Source organism: Hevea brasiliensis, chromosome 17, assembly GCF_030052815.1.
Source record: "Hevea brasiliensis isolate MT/VB/25A 57/8 chromosome 17, ASM3005281v1, whole genome shotgun sequence".
In the NCBI taxonomy this organism is placed as follows: Eukaryota; Viridiplantae; Streptophyta; class Magnoliopsida; order Malpighiales; family Euphorbiaceae; genus Hevea; species Hevea brasiliensis.
Genome location: NC_079509.1, coordinates 41,765,601 through 41,781,742, shown reverse-complemented (window position 1 = coordinate 41,781,742; position 16,142 = coordinate 41,765,601). Strand labels below are relative to the sequence as shown.

The window sequence follows — 16,142 nt, the reverse complement described above, 5'->3', positions numbered from 1 at the left end:
TAAATATGTGAAAATAGAGGTAAGTTTATATTTATAGGATAGAGGAAGTATTAATTTAATTAATCTAATTGTCAACATATAATTTTAGTCTAATTATCAAATTAAATGCTAGTCAATAGTCCCCTCAAACATTTTTGACAATTAAAATTTTTATTAATTGGTCTCCTACATTTTTTTATTGGCTCTTTTAAATATTTATTAAAAATCTTAAATAGGTGTAGTAAATTTTAATTTTTTTTAAGGGACTCTTAAATAATTTTTTTATTAATCCTAATAATTTATTTATTATAATTTAAATTGAAGTATCCATTAAATGAGTTATATATTGATTATAGGAAATTAATTAAATTTTAAATTAAAGTAAAACATTTATATAATTAATTCAAATAAAATTTATGAGATATGAATTTTTTTTTCTTTTTATTTATATTGCCGTCCACCTGTTTTATTTTTTATTTTTTATTTTTCATTTCAAATTCTTATGCAAACAAGTTCTCTTTTTCATTTCTATCTCTCATTAATTCCGAAATTTATATGATAATTTTATATTAGTTAACATTTTTTATGAGAAACAAAAATTATAAAGATATTCTGATTAGTTTATAAGTTTATCATCATTTTATAATTTATAGATTACAAATAATTATTTAAAGATATAATGAAAAAATAATGATAGAGATTAATATAAAAATTATTTTATAAACACAATTTAAATATAAAAAAAATAAAATTAATATATTAAAACTCTTTTTATTTAAAAAAATTAAAATAGAAGGAAGGTAAATGATTTAATTCTGATTAAAATAAATAAAATTATAATATATAAACATGTAAAGCGGAGAAGCAAAATCAACCAAAGTAAAAAAATTGGCGAATGAAATAATTAAAAAAAATTAAGAGAATTTTTTTTATAATTAAAAATTATTAAAATAAAGTAATTAATTTTATAGGATATTATAGAACAATAATTAAATTTAAATTAAATTAATATTTAAATCCAAATTAAAAAAAAATCTAAAATAACGTTTTCTGGAATATTTATTAGATTTCATTTTCAGGTTTTTATAAATATGTATAAACAGAAATTCTTCTCCTGATGGATGGGAATGTAGTTAGAAAGTAGGAGCAAATTCCGTAATTTAGGTACTATTTTTAATATTTAATATCATGCGCAAGATTTTAGAAATAGAATTAATTTATAATAAAATTTTAATTTATCTTTATTTTTTTTAAATAATATAATACTACCGGCCTTTTTCCTACTTTGTCATTTAACCATATAAAATTTAGATGTAAATTAATATATGTAATTTTTTTTAAAGGATTAATATATGCAGTAATTAGTTAGCTTAACATAGTACTAGTTTATGAAATATAGCATATAATAGAATTTTCTTCGTCTAGCAGGCCTTTTAATTAATTTCTACACAACTCTGCATACCTTTTACACTCGACCACACAAACAATAATACTATTATTCTCAAACTGACAATATTATAAAGAATAAATGGAATAAAACTATAAGAAAATTGCTTAAAAAAATTACCATAACTAACATCGACAAGGGACTTGTTCACCTTCGAGAACACAGCAATAAAGCAGGACAAACATAGAAGTTTGGCAGAATTTCATAATAGGATTGAAAGCATGCAAAAGGGAAAGAACAGCATTTTCACCCATCAAACATGGGTTAAAGAAGAGACGCCACTCATTTAAGAAGTGTCTTGACAATAGATTTCACGTTCAGCTTTTTGAGATCCGTATAAGATTGTCCACAGCCAACAAACATAACTGGTGCACCGGAGATGTAAACCATTGACAGTGCTGCTCCAACCTATGCTTACGAAAACAAATTATGTATTAGATTTGGTCAACAAACAACATAAAAACACTCGAAAGTGAACAGGAGAGAAAAGGGGGGAGAATTGCTTGTTGCTAATGGGATCATCTACCTTATCATCTATTGTATCAAACTTGGTAAGAAGAATCCCATCTATTAGTCTTGGACTGGGTGAAGTAGAGAGGTCAGCTAATTTCTGCATAGAAAATGAAGAAATGTCACTTGATAAATTCAGTTTGCAGAAAACAACATGAGACAATGAAATGTTTAAATTTAAAAATTAAACCTGATTGAACTTTGATAGTTGATCAACTGCATCATTTCCAACCAATGCCTCTCCAACAAACAAGACCAAATCTGGATTGTTGAGGTAAATAAGCTTTGAGAGAGCTCTCATTAATGGTTCATTATCCTGAAATGCATGGCAAGGGCATCATCAACATCATAATGACTAAATGAAGAAGAAAATTAATGTGCACGAGTTTTATCCACTGCCTAATACTCAACCAAGTCTTAATCACAATCCAATTGAGGTTAATCTGGGGATCCATTTTCTGAAGTCCAAGATAATTAGGATATATCATTTAAAAAAAGTGCTATTGATTCTCTTCAAGTTTAGGAAAGTGGTTTGACTGCTTTTTGAAAAAGAAATCAACAGAAAATTTTCTTTACCAGCAAAGCATACATCACCCTTTTATAACACTGGTGAATACTAGTCAACCTCAGTGATAAGATATCAGCTAACAAAATTACCTGCATCCGACCAGCAGTATCAACAAGAACCACATCAGAACCGTTGCGTGTGGCCTCTTGAATTGCTTCCTTTGCTACAATTGCAGGATCTTTCTCATAGCCCTTTTCGAATATAGGGATCTATTAAGAAAAGTCAGAAGTTTAATGTACAATGTCCATCAACAACAATTTATCAAGCATAAAATCCAATGCCATTAGCAGCCCAGATAACTTGCTTCCATTAAGGTATCATTGTATACCTGAAGTCTACGTGCATGAGTGCGCAGCTGCTCAACAGCTCCTGAGCGGAATGTATCACAAGCAGCCATCATAACACTGATCTTATGCTGCAGAAGCCAGTATGCTACCTGCAATGTGTAGAAATAACCTGATAATTAGAAAAAAGGGTTCCTAAATGACAAGATCTTCAAATGCAGAGAGTAGCATCAGCTGAACCTTAGCTAGATTGGTGGACTTTCCAACTCCATTGACACCAACAAAAACAACCACATACGGCTTCCTCTGTTCCTTTGCAGCATGCACATCCCTCAATATGTCAATAGAGCGCCTAGGAGTTAATATACGAACAAGAGCTTCTTCCATTGCAGCCTGTAGCCATAATTCCATGTCATGACTTCAAACTTATTGCCATGTCAAATTGGTAAAATGCAAAACAAAGAAACTCAATTTTCAAATGCAACCAACCTGCACTGTTGAAGATATCCTTGTGAAAGATGCCAGCTTTTTACCTTCAAGACTTGCTGCAACTGATTCACAAAGCTTCTCAGCTATTTCCTCAGCCTGTGATTTCCACAGGAACAGAAATCCATAAGCATGAAAGGTAAGATATCAACTGCCGAAAAGAGAGAGAGAGAGAGAGAGAGAGATTCATATACAGTTCCTACGGACAGGATCAACATACCACATTCTTGGTCATCAACCTGTCCTTGAGAGCTTTCAGAGCTGGTTCCAGATCTGACTTCTCCAAATTTGCCTTTCCTGCAATACTGAGCCAAGGAAAGCATGTGAAATCTAATGTATATTTCAAACAACTACATCAATCAAATTTAGCTAGTTTTTGTTCTTTAGTCTTTACTCCCTAACATAATTTCAGTGGTAAATCATTTATAAAAGAAATAAGTTCTAAAACAAATTGCAATAATTAGGGGTGAGCAATCGGTTCAAACCGAACCGAACCGAATTAAATTATAAAAACCGAACCGTCAATTTTAGAAACCGAACCGAACCGAAATTGGTGAAAAACCAAATCGAACCGAACCGCTTTATTTCGGTTCGGTTCGGTTTAAACCGATCGGTTCGATTTTTTATTATTTTTTAATTTAGACTTGATTTTCAAGTTATTTGGTCTAATAACTTTGGTTTGAACCTAATAACCATTAATCAATGAAATTAAACAATTAATATATATATAATTAAATATAATTCATAAATTTTCCATAAAAATAAATTAATTCAAAAATCAATTCGGTTCGATTTGACTATATAAATCACTATTCGGTTCGGTTCGGTTTAACCGATTTTTTTCTCTTCAAAACCGAACCGAAATAACCGAAATTTTTATAAATTAAAACCGAACCGAACCGATTTAATTTTAAAACCGAACCGATTGAACCGAATTGACTCGGTTCGGTTCGATTTTTCGGTTTGAACCGAATTCTGCTCAGCCCTAGCAATAATATGACTTTTTTTAGCCTAGATTAACAGAAAAAGAACTCTATTACTAAAACCCAACAAAGATTTTGCAGAAGAGCCCAACAAATAACGAATGCACTGAAATATTTACAAAAATGCTAAAACCCAATTTGCTCAAAAGGATGAGACAACAAACAAGATTCTTGTAACTAATCACAATTTTGTAATGCTGGATACACATACCATATAACAAATCACCAAGCCAACTATGCATTTCTAACCGTCTAAAACCTGATGAATCAAATTTTTTCTTCTCATAACCTAGGAGACAACAGAAAGAACAGTAAAAGCATTCGCCCCAGCTGATGGCATATCAGGCGGAGAGACAAACCATAACTTTGAATAATGAAATTTCATAGTATATTTCAATCCCAAAAAGGAAATTTTTACTCATCACAAACAGAACAGTCCAGCATCATAAATATTAATAACATCAATCAGCAATCAGAAAGCATGTTAAGCATGTTAACCATGGCACTGAATAAGATTGAACAATAAAATATTATAAACATGCCAGAATATATTAAGAAACAAAATACAAGTTGATGATAGTTACTAAAATCTCCAAAATATAAATTTAGGAAGAATGCTTAATACTAGAAAGCCCTTGGACACCAAACTCAAAAAGTGCCACCATTTTTGTGGTACTCGAAACCTGTCTTGTAATCAAAGGGATTAACATATTAATTATCACTAATGATATTAAAACCATAGTCAGATGCTGTAAATAGTTTGTTATATAAAGTATTCAAATCATTGAAGAGATGGTTCATATGCCATTACCCTAAACTCAATCACCTCATAACAAAAGCAACGAATAATAATTTTTTACAATTTAAATGTAAGAAATTACCTCTGAAACATAGATGAAAACCATCCCTTCTTCTTAGTATCAGGCTTGCTCTCTTTCCCCACTTCCTCATCTTCAGCCTCACTGTCACTACTGATAATCTCTTCTTTGTCCATCATGCTTTCACCATGATCAGTTGCCACAACCTCTATATTCTCATTCCCGTTCTCCACAGGATCTGTAAAGTCCAATTTCGAATCTTGAGGTGAATCATCCCATACTCTATTCTTTTTTGTTACCTTTTTCTTTGGGTCCACATCCACCTTGGAACCCTTACTAACAACAGCATTAGTTTTCTTTCCACCTTTACTTTTAAGCTTCTGAAGCTTGCTTACATCAAAAGCTCCAACATTGGAGCTTGCATTTTCTTTACCGTTAGCAACAACAGCCCTAGACCCTTCAATATTAACATGATTACCATTGGAGTGTCCATTCTCCAATTTATAGCTTTTTCCAGTATCACCATCACCACCATCATTTGCTTCACTCTTTTTTTTATTTCCTCCTTCAAATCCACCTTTTTTCACCTGCCCTTGTTTCTTACGATCACTTACAGGCCTATCCAACTGTTTAGATTTCTTCAATTCCTCAGCTCGGGCTTCTGCCTCTTTCCTAAGCTGCCTAAAAGTTTCATCAAAATCATTGTAGTTCATTCGCTTTGGATCATAAATCTCAGAAAACTCACGCTTGACCATTGCAAGCAGCTCATCCACATACAGTAGATGGAGAATCCGCTGATACACAGCAACAAACACGAGGCCAAGCTCGTTATGGAAAGTCCATTTGAGTGTGTATGCAGCACCAGGAGCATCATAGTTGTAAGATGCTGCACCAGATCGTTCCTCCAAAAGACAGGATCGAATCAAGGTGTCAATTGGTGATCCTTTAAGAGCATTTCCAAGCTCCTTGCATGTCCAGAGGATTAATCCTCCTCTAGTGAAAATAAGCAATTGCTCTAACATCCTCGATTTTCACAAAATACCTGCAGTAAAATTCTAATTAGAAAACAAATTTCAAACAAAGAAACCAAGAAAATAAAATTATGCCCAAATTATCAGCAAAAAATAAGAATCAGTCGATCAAAAAGAAAAACCCAAAATCAAATCGTCTAATTATTCAAACCTACCACTACTTAATTTCAAAAATTTATATAATTCGTAAAAAAATTCATCGCACTAATCGTGAATCGAGGCTGAGTACAAGAAACTTCTTTCGGTTCCAAAAAAAAAAAAAAAAAAAGGATCTCGGACAAGCATATCAAACTCAACCTCGCAAAAAAATTTTCCTTTACCTAGATTTTACAGAAAACAAAACAAAGAGAATAACTTCAAATTCTCCATAACTTGCTATATACAAAACTTATGCTAGAAAAACTTGGGGGATACAAAATTACAAATCGCGACAAGGATGAGAATTTGAAATCCCATACAAGTTGGAGATCATGGATTCAACATGAAAATGGAAATCATAATCAGATGAAAACAAGGAAAAGAATCATACAAACACAACACAAAACAAAATTAAAAAAAAAAAATACAAAAATTTTCCAATTAGATCGATGTATCAAAAACTATGAGAATTTGAACCGATATGATAAGAGCATAATACCTCTTTCTTTTTTTTTTTCCTAAACGAAAAGGGAAAATTTGGGGGACAAATAAGAAAGAAAAAAAAAAAGGAAAATTTTGACCCGTAGAAGGGAATCAAAATGAGAAATTGCGAATGTTCTGCCATTTATATAATACGCGTATATTTGACTAGGTTTGTCGGCCGGCGAAGGAAATTGCGACGCGGCTGACCAACCTGTGAGCCCCTAGCAATTTTTGACACGTTAAAATAAAGCAAAAAAAAAAAAAAAAGTCTGTTTGGATCTCAAATTATGTAATTGTTATGTAGAATTAGTGGTATTTCCCTAGTATGCTAAAGCTATGTAAATCTTGCGCTTGAGCAAAGTTATTCAGTTGATTAATAGTTAATTAGACGCTTATTTTAATTAATTTAATAATTAAAGAGAAATAAAAAATATTGATATTTATTTAATTTTTATAATTAATTTATTTAAGTGAATAAATTATTATATTAATGCCAGTAATTGATAGTTAATTTTCATGATAGATATATATATATTTCTATTGAGTCGTTAATAATATTGTGTTTTTTTATCTTAGTTGTATTCTCTTTTCACATTTATATACTTTATTGTTAGTGTGTGCACGTGAATACTTAAATTCACCTTACTAATTGGTTAATTGTTCAGCTTCTGCTTGCTCTTACTATAAATTAGTTAATCTAATAAAATATTTTATTCAATTAGTACATTCTGCACACATTACGACCTTCCCCTAACTTTGGGGCAGATAAAGGCCATCCGAATTGGAATGGAGAAGAAAGCTAAACTTAGGAGAAAAAAAATAAAGAGTTTTCTCTTTCTGAAAAAATAGAGAAAGACCAAGTTTGTTGCCAAAATGACCAAAAAGTGAATTTATATGAAAATTAGCATATTTTTGTTGATTTATTAGATCTTATTGTAAAAGAAAAAAAAAATGAATTTTCGTGTTTGTAATAATTTTAGCTAATTTTTTAATTTTATTTTCATTCTAAATTTTTGCAAAAGAAAATTATTAATTTTACGAGTTTAATTGTAGTTTTGCTTTTTATTTAATCTGATCTTGATTAGCTTGTTAATAAATTAAACTGTTTGTGAGCCACTTGAAACTTAACTCTATAAAAATATCAGTTTGATTCAATTTGTTTTTTATGTGATTAAGTTCAAGCCTAAGTTTTAAACTGGTTAATAAATAAATCGAACTCAAATTTATTAATATTTGGCTCGTTAACTCTTCCGAGCTCACTTATTTAATTGATTCACGAATTAGTTTATGAACAAGTTCGCAAATTGGCATGTTTAACTAAAATTATTTAGTTTTAAATTTATTATCTTAAGCCTAGTAATTTTGATTACGTAATAAAACAAATACTCATTAGCATTTCTTAATAAAGTTAAATTATATAATTTTTTTTCATAATTGACTTCTATGAAAACTTAAACTCGAGATCTCAATTAAATTACACATTACTATTAGGGAAAAATTCCTCCCAAAAAAAAAATTTGGTTTCTTGTAACATCATTAGCTTACAATTCAAACACCAACATTGCCAAGCCAAAAGAGCAATGGAATTTGAGCAATGCCCACAAGAAGCAAAAGATAGTGGCGTTTGCTTGAATGCTTCTGTAACGCCCTCACTTTACGTAGTCCATATATTCGACTGCTCCGGTGACATAATGTCTGTCCGGACAAGTCAGGACGTCTGAAATTACACTTCAATGATAATAAACAGACATAAAATGATGAAATATAAGGTAAGAAAATACAAGAAAAAAATTAAAAAAAAATAAAAGAGAGGAAATGAAACTAGGTTAAATGAGCCGGCACCGAAGCGATGGGTGACCGCACCGAGAAGTTACGACGCAGGCAATAGCCGACCCCAGGACTGCGGAGAACCCTCGGAATTAAAATTTGAGACATAATTAAAGGCCTATAGATGTGTAATTGACATTAGAAATGTCAAAGAAAAATTAATGAATTAGTACAAATAAAAACGAAAAATCAAGAAACTGACAAAAATCGGTGTTACCGAAAAAATAGAAAATGCAATCCGAAGAGGGGCATTTTGGTCATTTGACACCTAGAGTGGACTTTTAACCTAAATGTCCATGAAAAATAAATAGTATTAAATTTTGAGAACCCCATGAAAAAGAAAATTTAATATGTAATGAAATTAAGAGAAATTATGGGGTATGAATTAGAATAATTAAAAGTTGATTAATTAAATAATTAACCTATGGTTAGTGGGGTTAGGTGGCACTATATAAAGGCCAAGTGGACAGCATATCCCACTAACACACTTATCTTCATCTTCCTCACCTCATAGCAGAATTCCATTTCTCTCAAATTCTTTAAGGTTCCTCCATAGCCGGCCATGAAAGAAGCTTCAATCTACCTATGATCAAGTCACTTTCTCCCTAAGTGTCTTCATCAAATCTTGTCTACACACCATGGGCAATATAAAGACAGCAAAAAGGAGAGGAAATTCCATGGATTTGTGAAGCACAAGTTGAGGTAAGTGCCCATTTTCTTCCCTTATTTAAGTAAAGTTTATGTTTAGCTTGAGATGAGTTGATTGGTGATGAAAATTGATGGAATTATTGAGTTATTGGACTGCCCAATTTTAGGCAGCTATGGGAGCCTATATTATTTGACTATTCTGCCCAATTTACTTTGCTGGAATTGTGTTGAATAAATATAAAAGTGCCAAGAATGAATATTGAAGTATTGGGAGGAGGAGAATTGCCAAATTGAGAGTGTAAATTCTCTTATGCAGGTTGTGATTATTGGTAGTGTATAAATTAGGTTATAAGTGCAAAGTTATGACTCCAATTGGTATGAGGCCAATTGGAGGTGAAACTAGACATAAAATAGGCCAACTTTCATGTAGAAGTGTTGCCCAAATTCTGCCTAGAAGTGACCTAAAAGAATGACCAAATCCAGATTGCCTAAAATATGAACTCAGAATTTGACCATATGAACAATAATCAGTCTTTTAGCCATAACTCACTCAAAACAGGTCCAAATGACCTAAAATTTATACCATGGAAAGCTTAGACATAGAGCTACAACTCTTATGTAGACACGAAAGCCCAGAAATGACCAAAACCAAGTCAAAATGCTTGCACAAGTTGAGTTACAAAACCTGGCAGAATTGACTTTGACCTAAAAATGACCTAAACTTTGCAATATAAGTGCAACTTGACCAGCAATAGTAAAATGACCATAACTTGGTCCATAGAACTCCAAATGACATGAAATTAGTCCCAAAATTTCAATAAGACATAAATCTACAATATTGGTAATTTAACCAAAATCCAAAAATCAAGAGAACTAGGTCAATTAAGTTGATTAAATTGGCACACTAAATCTGAAATTAGCACACTAAATCTGAAATTAGCATATTTGACCATAAAATCTAGAAAATTCAAATAAGCATATCTCCCACCAAAAGTGTCTAATTTAAATGAGCCATACCAATCTAAAAAGCTAAGAAAGAGACCTAAAACATTGTTTTAGACAAGTTCCTCAAATTATAAATATATAAGATTATAATTTAAGGTCAAGCCATTGACCTAATTGAGGACCATGCCAATATAGGACCTTTGAGTCCAAGTTAACAATTTATCTATAAGGAATTCTATAAGACTTGAAAAATGGTAAGCAAAATTTTTAGTTGTCCCTAAGACATAGGGCAATAATACTTATGAAGAATGTTAGACCTCAATGTGATTACAAACAGTCCAAATAAATTAGCAAAGTCAGAACCGAAAATACCTAAAAAGGAAACTAAAATTTAGATTTGACCTAGTTATGGTTAATTGACCATAACTTGAGCTATACAACTCAAAATAGAGTGATTCAAAAAGAAAATTAAAGAAGACACAATGAGAAACAATTTAATGAAGAGAAATCTATTAAATTTACACTGTAGCCTGGTCCAATAGACAGTAAACATTGGCCATGAAATCTGGAAAATGGCATTAAAATGCAATAAGCTTTAAAATGAAATTGGTAATATATACCAACACTTAGAGACTATAAAATGTGACAAATTGGGAATATTAAAATTTACTCACTTAAAGTGCATCAAAGGTCAACATTATAGGTTGACTAATGAAATAAATTGGAGGGAATAGTACTAAGAAAATTTATATATTGAATTTTATTGTCAGAAACAATTTAACTGAGTACTGAAACACTTTAAATTGTGTGTTTCAGCTGAAAAGGATATTGAAAAGCATAAGGAACATTAAGTCAAGGCCAAGAGACGACTCATCAGAGCTTTGTGCACAACTAGTTTGTTAATTGATTTTGTTCTGAATATTTTATATGATTAAATGATGTTATTTTCCTTATGTATTATGTTTATTAAGTATTGAATTTAATTCAATGATTATTGAAATTATTATAGTATGTATGAATTTAGCTTTGTGAAATATTATTTCAACAAGTATTAAGCATTGTTGTGGATTGCATAAATTATGTTTTGGAAAATTTTGATGGAATATGTTTTGAATTGTGATGGGCAATTTGCATGAGAAAATACAAATTTATGTTTTGAATTGTGATAAGCATAAAAATTATTGGATATTAGAAATGACTTTGAATTGAATTGTATTGTGATTTATGCTCATAAAAAGGATAAAGGGATTGATGATATTGTTTTATATCTCACTATAGATGCTTGACTAGGTTATTACCCGTCTCTCTCATTTGTTAAGGAGACAATGGAGTTAGCTTTGTTTTGATTACCATGGTACGTACACAGGCTTAGATTCTTCTCTTATTAGAGGTTAGATCTAAGTTTTTATTTGTTATGGCCCTTTCGGAAGTCTCACTATTGTGATGTGTACTGTGCATGATGATTCGACCTCCCAAACCATAGGGAATTAGAATCCGATTTGACCTCCCCGACCATAGGAAGTTAGAATTGCCCTGAAGATGGCCCTTGCGGATTAGTCTTGCATAGTTAGTGAGATAAAGAATGATTTTTGAATAGTAAAGAATTTCGATTTCAAATGAGATTTATGCATAATTGATTTTGTTGGAATTAATCTTTATTTCCATGATTGGTGGAATTACTTAAAATGTCCAGTTGTGATTTGATAAATTGAATTTCTTGCTCAAAGTCTTTTTAACTAATGATTTATATTGTTGGCAATGAAGATTTTGACTTTTAGAATTTTATTGAATTTCGAGACTTTCAAATTAATTGTTATAATTTTGTTAATGTATATTGTACTATGTTTTAAATAATAGTTGTGCACCGCTGAGTTCACCACTCAGCAATAGCTTTGTATGCTATTGTAGGTGAAAAGAGCATAGAGCAGTTGAGTAAACTTCTTTGAAGACACATTCAGATCAGCTCCAGATATATCATAGGTATACCCATATACATAGGTTTTGATATATGCATGTAATAATATGTATATAAATTATTTGAACAGTTGTATTGAAACTCTTGTAAAATATTTTGGTATGTCATTAAATGCAAATTATTGCAATGTAAATTTGTGATTTCATTTACCTATATAGTTTTGTAATATTAATTTTTGAGTCTTGTAATCAATGAAATGTTTCTTTTATGATGAGGTTGGTTTGAAAATGAAATGAGTTGATTATTGAGATTGAATTATGAGATGAAATGAAGTTTATTGGAGTTGTATTTGAGAAAACATATTGAGAGTGTTTTCCTTTTTAGGTTTGAAGAACTGTTTTCTCAAAATACAGCCGGCACTCTGCCGAAATTTTAAAAAATTTTTTCAATACCAGATTTTAATCAATGATTTAAATTTCTCAAAAATTGGTTTAAAATGCCTAGTAGTATATTTAATGGGTTACCGGTAGGCGAAGTACGGTAATTCATTAGGTATACTATGGGATCATGTTACATCTTACAGAGGAATAGGGTGTGATAGCTTCTCACAACTTCTCATTTCTACAATGTTCTCTTCATGATCTTAACAAGGAACATTCCCATGCAAAAGCATTCCCACAATGTGACTGTATACAAGCAGTATCTGCAAGCAATCCTTGCCAAAACAGCCACTGACACCACCGAGAATGTGTATCTACCGTAGGCTACAACATCAAGCAAAGGCACATCTCCATCTCCTAGCATGTGCAAGGTAGCTTCAAGGAGCAGGACTTGGAATAACCAGCATAGCAAACCGTTTGTTAGTTGCACACTTAAAGCTTCTAGGCTAAACCTACAATTTGTAGAAAGTTGAAGGGAAATGTCAATGGTTTTATCTTATAGTAAGTAATAATATTTGGCAAGCAAATTGGAGGTAGCCACATATATTTGCCTATATGGAATCACTATTTTTCGAAGAAAAAAAGCATTTTTAACATTATATTAGTGAAATATTCTACAAAGAATCACTATTTAAATCTCATTTAAAAAGAACTTAATAAAAGAGAGCGAATTTGTCTATGTACACACATAGAAGAAGAAGAAGACAACATACTTGCCATTGATGCCCAAGAAGAAGCCAGCCAGAACTAGATAGGTACCAAATGCCATGAGTGGAATGTAGAGATTAGGAGCGTTAATATCATAAATGGAGGCTTCTAAGAGAGTTCACCGCCAACCTTCTCTATGCTTCTCATCCAATGTCCTTATGCATACAATTGGCTTGGATTAGAACTCAAACTGAAGACCTTACACTACAAGAAAAACACGAATTAGCAACAGATTTTTGTAACGGACTGTAATTTATTGCTAATAGCAACGGATTCTGCAACCAATTTTTGATTTCGTTGCAATTTTGAAATAAAAATTATATAGAGCAATACTTTAGCAACAAAAACAACATCTTGTTTCTAAATCCGTTGCTATTAGAAATGGATTAACATTCGTTGCTAAAATTTATTGCAAATCGATATTGTAAAAATATTTGAATATAAATTTAGCAACGGACCGTTGCTATTTTTGTGAAATTAAAATAAATAATTATATAAATTTTGTCAATAATTTGTAAAAAATATTTGAATATAAATTTTACAATGGATTTTCAAATCCGTTGCTAATAGCAATGGAGCATTTAATCCGTTGCCATTTTCGTGAAATTAAAAAAAGAATAATTATATAAATTTTGTCAAAAATTATTTGTAAAAATAATTGAATATAAATTTAGCAATGGATTCTAAAATCTATTGCTAATTTTATGAGGAAAAAACTCACCATTAAAATTTTGAAAGTGTATGTAATTATAATTAGTAACGAATTACAAATCCGCTGTTAATTAGCAACGGATTTAGTAACGACTTTTGTGATCTGTTATTATTTTTTGGGGAAAAAAATAAATTTCAATATTTAAATTTAGCAATGTACTATGAATATGTTACTAAATTCGTTGCTAATTTGCATATATATTTCTTCATACACTTCATTTCCCTTATTCATATCACTCGTTCACTTTTTTTTTTCTTTTCTCTCCATTACAATTTTTTCTTTTCTCTTCTTTCATTTTTTTCCCAATTCTATAATTTTCTTCTTTTCTTTCATTTTATTCACTTTATATTGATTTTCTATCATCAATTTTTTCCTTCTATTTTATTTTTTTCCTATATCTCAAATTTTTCTCTTAGTTCTTTCATTATCTTCCCAAATATCTAATTATTTTTCCTCCATTTCTTTCATTTTATTCCTTCTTATTTCATTTTCTATAATTAATTTCTTCCCTTTTCTTTCTAATTCTCTCATCATTTTCTCACTTTTCCTCTCATTTTCTTCTATCATTTCTCTCATTTTCTCACTTTTCCTATGACTTTCTTCACTTTTATTATTTACTTTTATTTTTCATTTTCATTAATATAATTTGCCCTCAATTCATTATTTCACCTAAACTTTTTTTTGAATAATACATTTTGCTCTCATTATAGTATAAATCGGTTATAAATTCGTTGCTAAATTATTTAGTGATAGATTTTTAGGGATTAGAAACGGAAAAAATCCATTGCTAATTTGCGCTTTTCATGTAGTGTTACAATCTTAAAAATGACTCCAATGTCACTAAGTTATTAAAACTCATTCACTTGAAAATTAATTAACAGAGGAGAGATCGTGTGCGATTGAATTTGCATACATACCATGTGTAGAAATGGAAACAAAATTATTTTCAGCTTGTTCTTCACGTACTGATCATTCACTTGAAAATAATACTGAAGATTGGACAGATATCTGCTAATCTGTAACGCAGTTTTAGAAACAAGAAAGAAGAGAATGAGAGGTGATGGAGTGTAAAAGTCGTGCACTTACATTGCTTTGCACATAGGCTGAGCTTGAACCTAAGAGCTTCTCTCCATAAGCACCCATTTCACTTCTGATGAGATCTGTGCCAGCTCCATAAATTGCTTCTCCAAATGAATTTGCATCTTTCGATGGAGGCATCATCAACACTTCTACTTTGCTTCCCATGATTCTCTCATTCATCCCTGCAAATGAACTCTGTGTACCTGTTGTCTTAGCATATGTAGTCCTCAAATCTATAGGTCCAGCTTGGGTTGAGGTTGGAAATGTAAAATAATAATAATAATAATAATAATAATAATAATAATAATAATAATAATAATAATAATAACATTTAATGCTGTAAAAGAATAATTAAAAAAATTATTTAATTTTTGAGTAGTTCTTATAACTGAAACATATTAAATTTAATTTTAAATTAAATTTTAATATCTTATAATTATTGTATTTAAAAATGTGTTTTTTCAAAGAAAACACTTTTAATGGTAATATCAAAAAGAGGCATTGTCATTTCTTCAAAAAAAAATTATTGTAATAAGAGATAAAGATTCAATTGTCTATCAATCAATAATTTTGAATGCTGATCAAAATAGAAATAGGATAACTAAATTTTAATAAAATTCTATTCAATATCTATATAAAAAGCTCAAATATTTATAATTAAGTGTCATTTTTTCTTAATCAATTTTATATTTTTTTTTTCTCTTATATCAATTTCAATTTGAACGTTCAGATATTCACTAAAAATATCCGATAAATATCAGATTTATTTTTTTTTTCAAAATATAAATTAGAATACAATTAAATATATAGAAAACGTAAATTTGAAATCTAAAAGAAGTATCAAACCAATGAGAGATTGGACTGAATTATTATGAGAAAAAGTCCATACTTGGATATAAAAACTTATTCGGATGCTAAACTTGATTATTTCAAGGGATAAAAAAAAAAAAAAAAAAAAAAAAAAGCTCACAAACCTTATTGTTTTGCCTTGGAAGAGCATAACCCTTCCTTCAACTCTAAAGTTGCGTCAAATCACTCTCAAAATTTTCAGCCTTTACTTTGAATTAAAAATCATTGTTTTATTTTTCTTTGTTTATTTTTTTTTTGAAGAAAATGAATGATGACGTGGCAGATTGATGG

At 30.3% G+C, this 16,142-nt stretch overlaps 2 protein-coding genes across 2 annotated transcripts; both read right to left on the bottom strand.

Annotated features, from left to right (window-relative positions):
* Positions 1-1,510: 1,510 nt before the first annotated feature.
* On the bottom strand, positions 1,511-6,161 carry LOC110656512 (uncharacterized). The gene is made up of 9 exons (XM_058139310.1): positions 5,139-6,161; positions 3,495-3,579; positions 3,278-3,373; positions 3,029-3,181; positions 2,833-2,940; positions 2,594-2,713; positions 2,127-2,252; positions 1,953-2,036; positions 1,511-1,834 (listed from the first exon to the last, which is right to left on the bottom strand). Exons 1-9 carry the CDS (start codon positions 6,095-6,097, stop codon positions 1,709-1,711), a joined length of 1,857 nt encoding a protein of 618 aa, XP_057995293.1. The 5' UTR covers positions 6,098-6,161; the 3' UTR covers positions 1,511-1,708.
* A 2,114-nt stretch (positions 6,162-8,275) lies between these two features.
* On the bottom strand, positions 8,276-15,182 carry LOC110656499 (uncharacterized). Its single transcript, XM_058139311.1, is given in 6 exon segments — positions 8,276-8,402; positions 12,688-12,954; positions 13,216-13,309; positions 13,312-13,368; positions 14,842-14,938; positions 15,009-15,182. Coding segments are annotated over 6 exon segments (816 nt in total).
* Between the last annotated feature and the right edge of the window lie 960 nt (positions 15,183-16,142).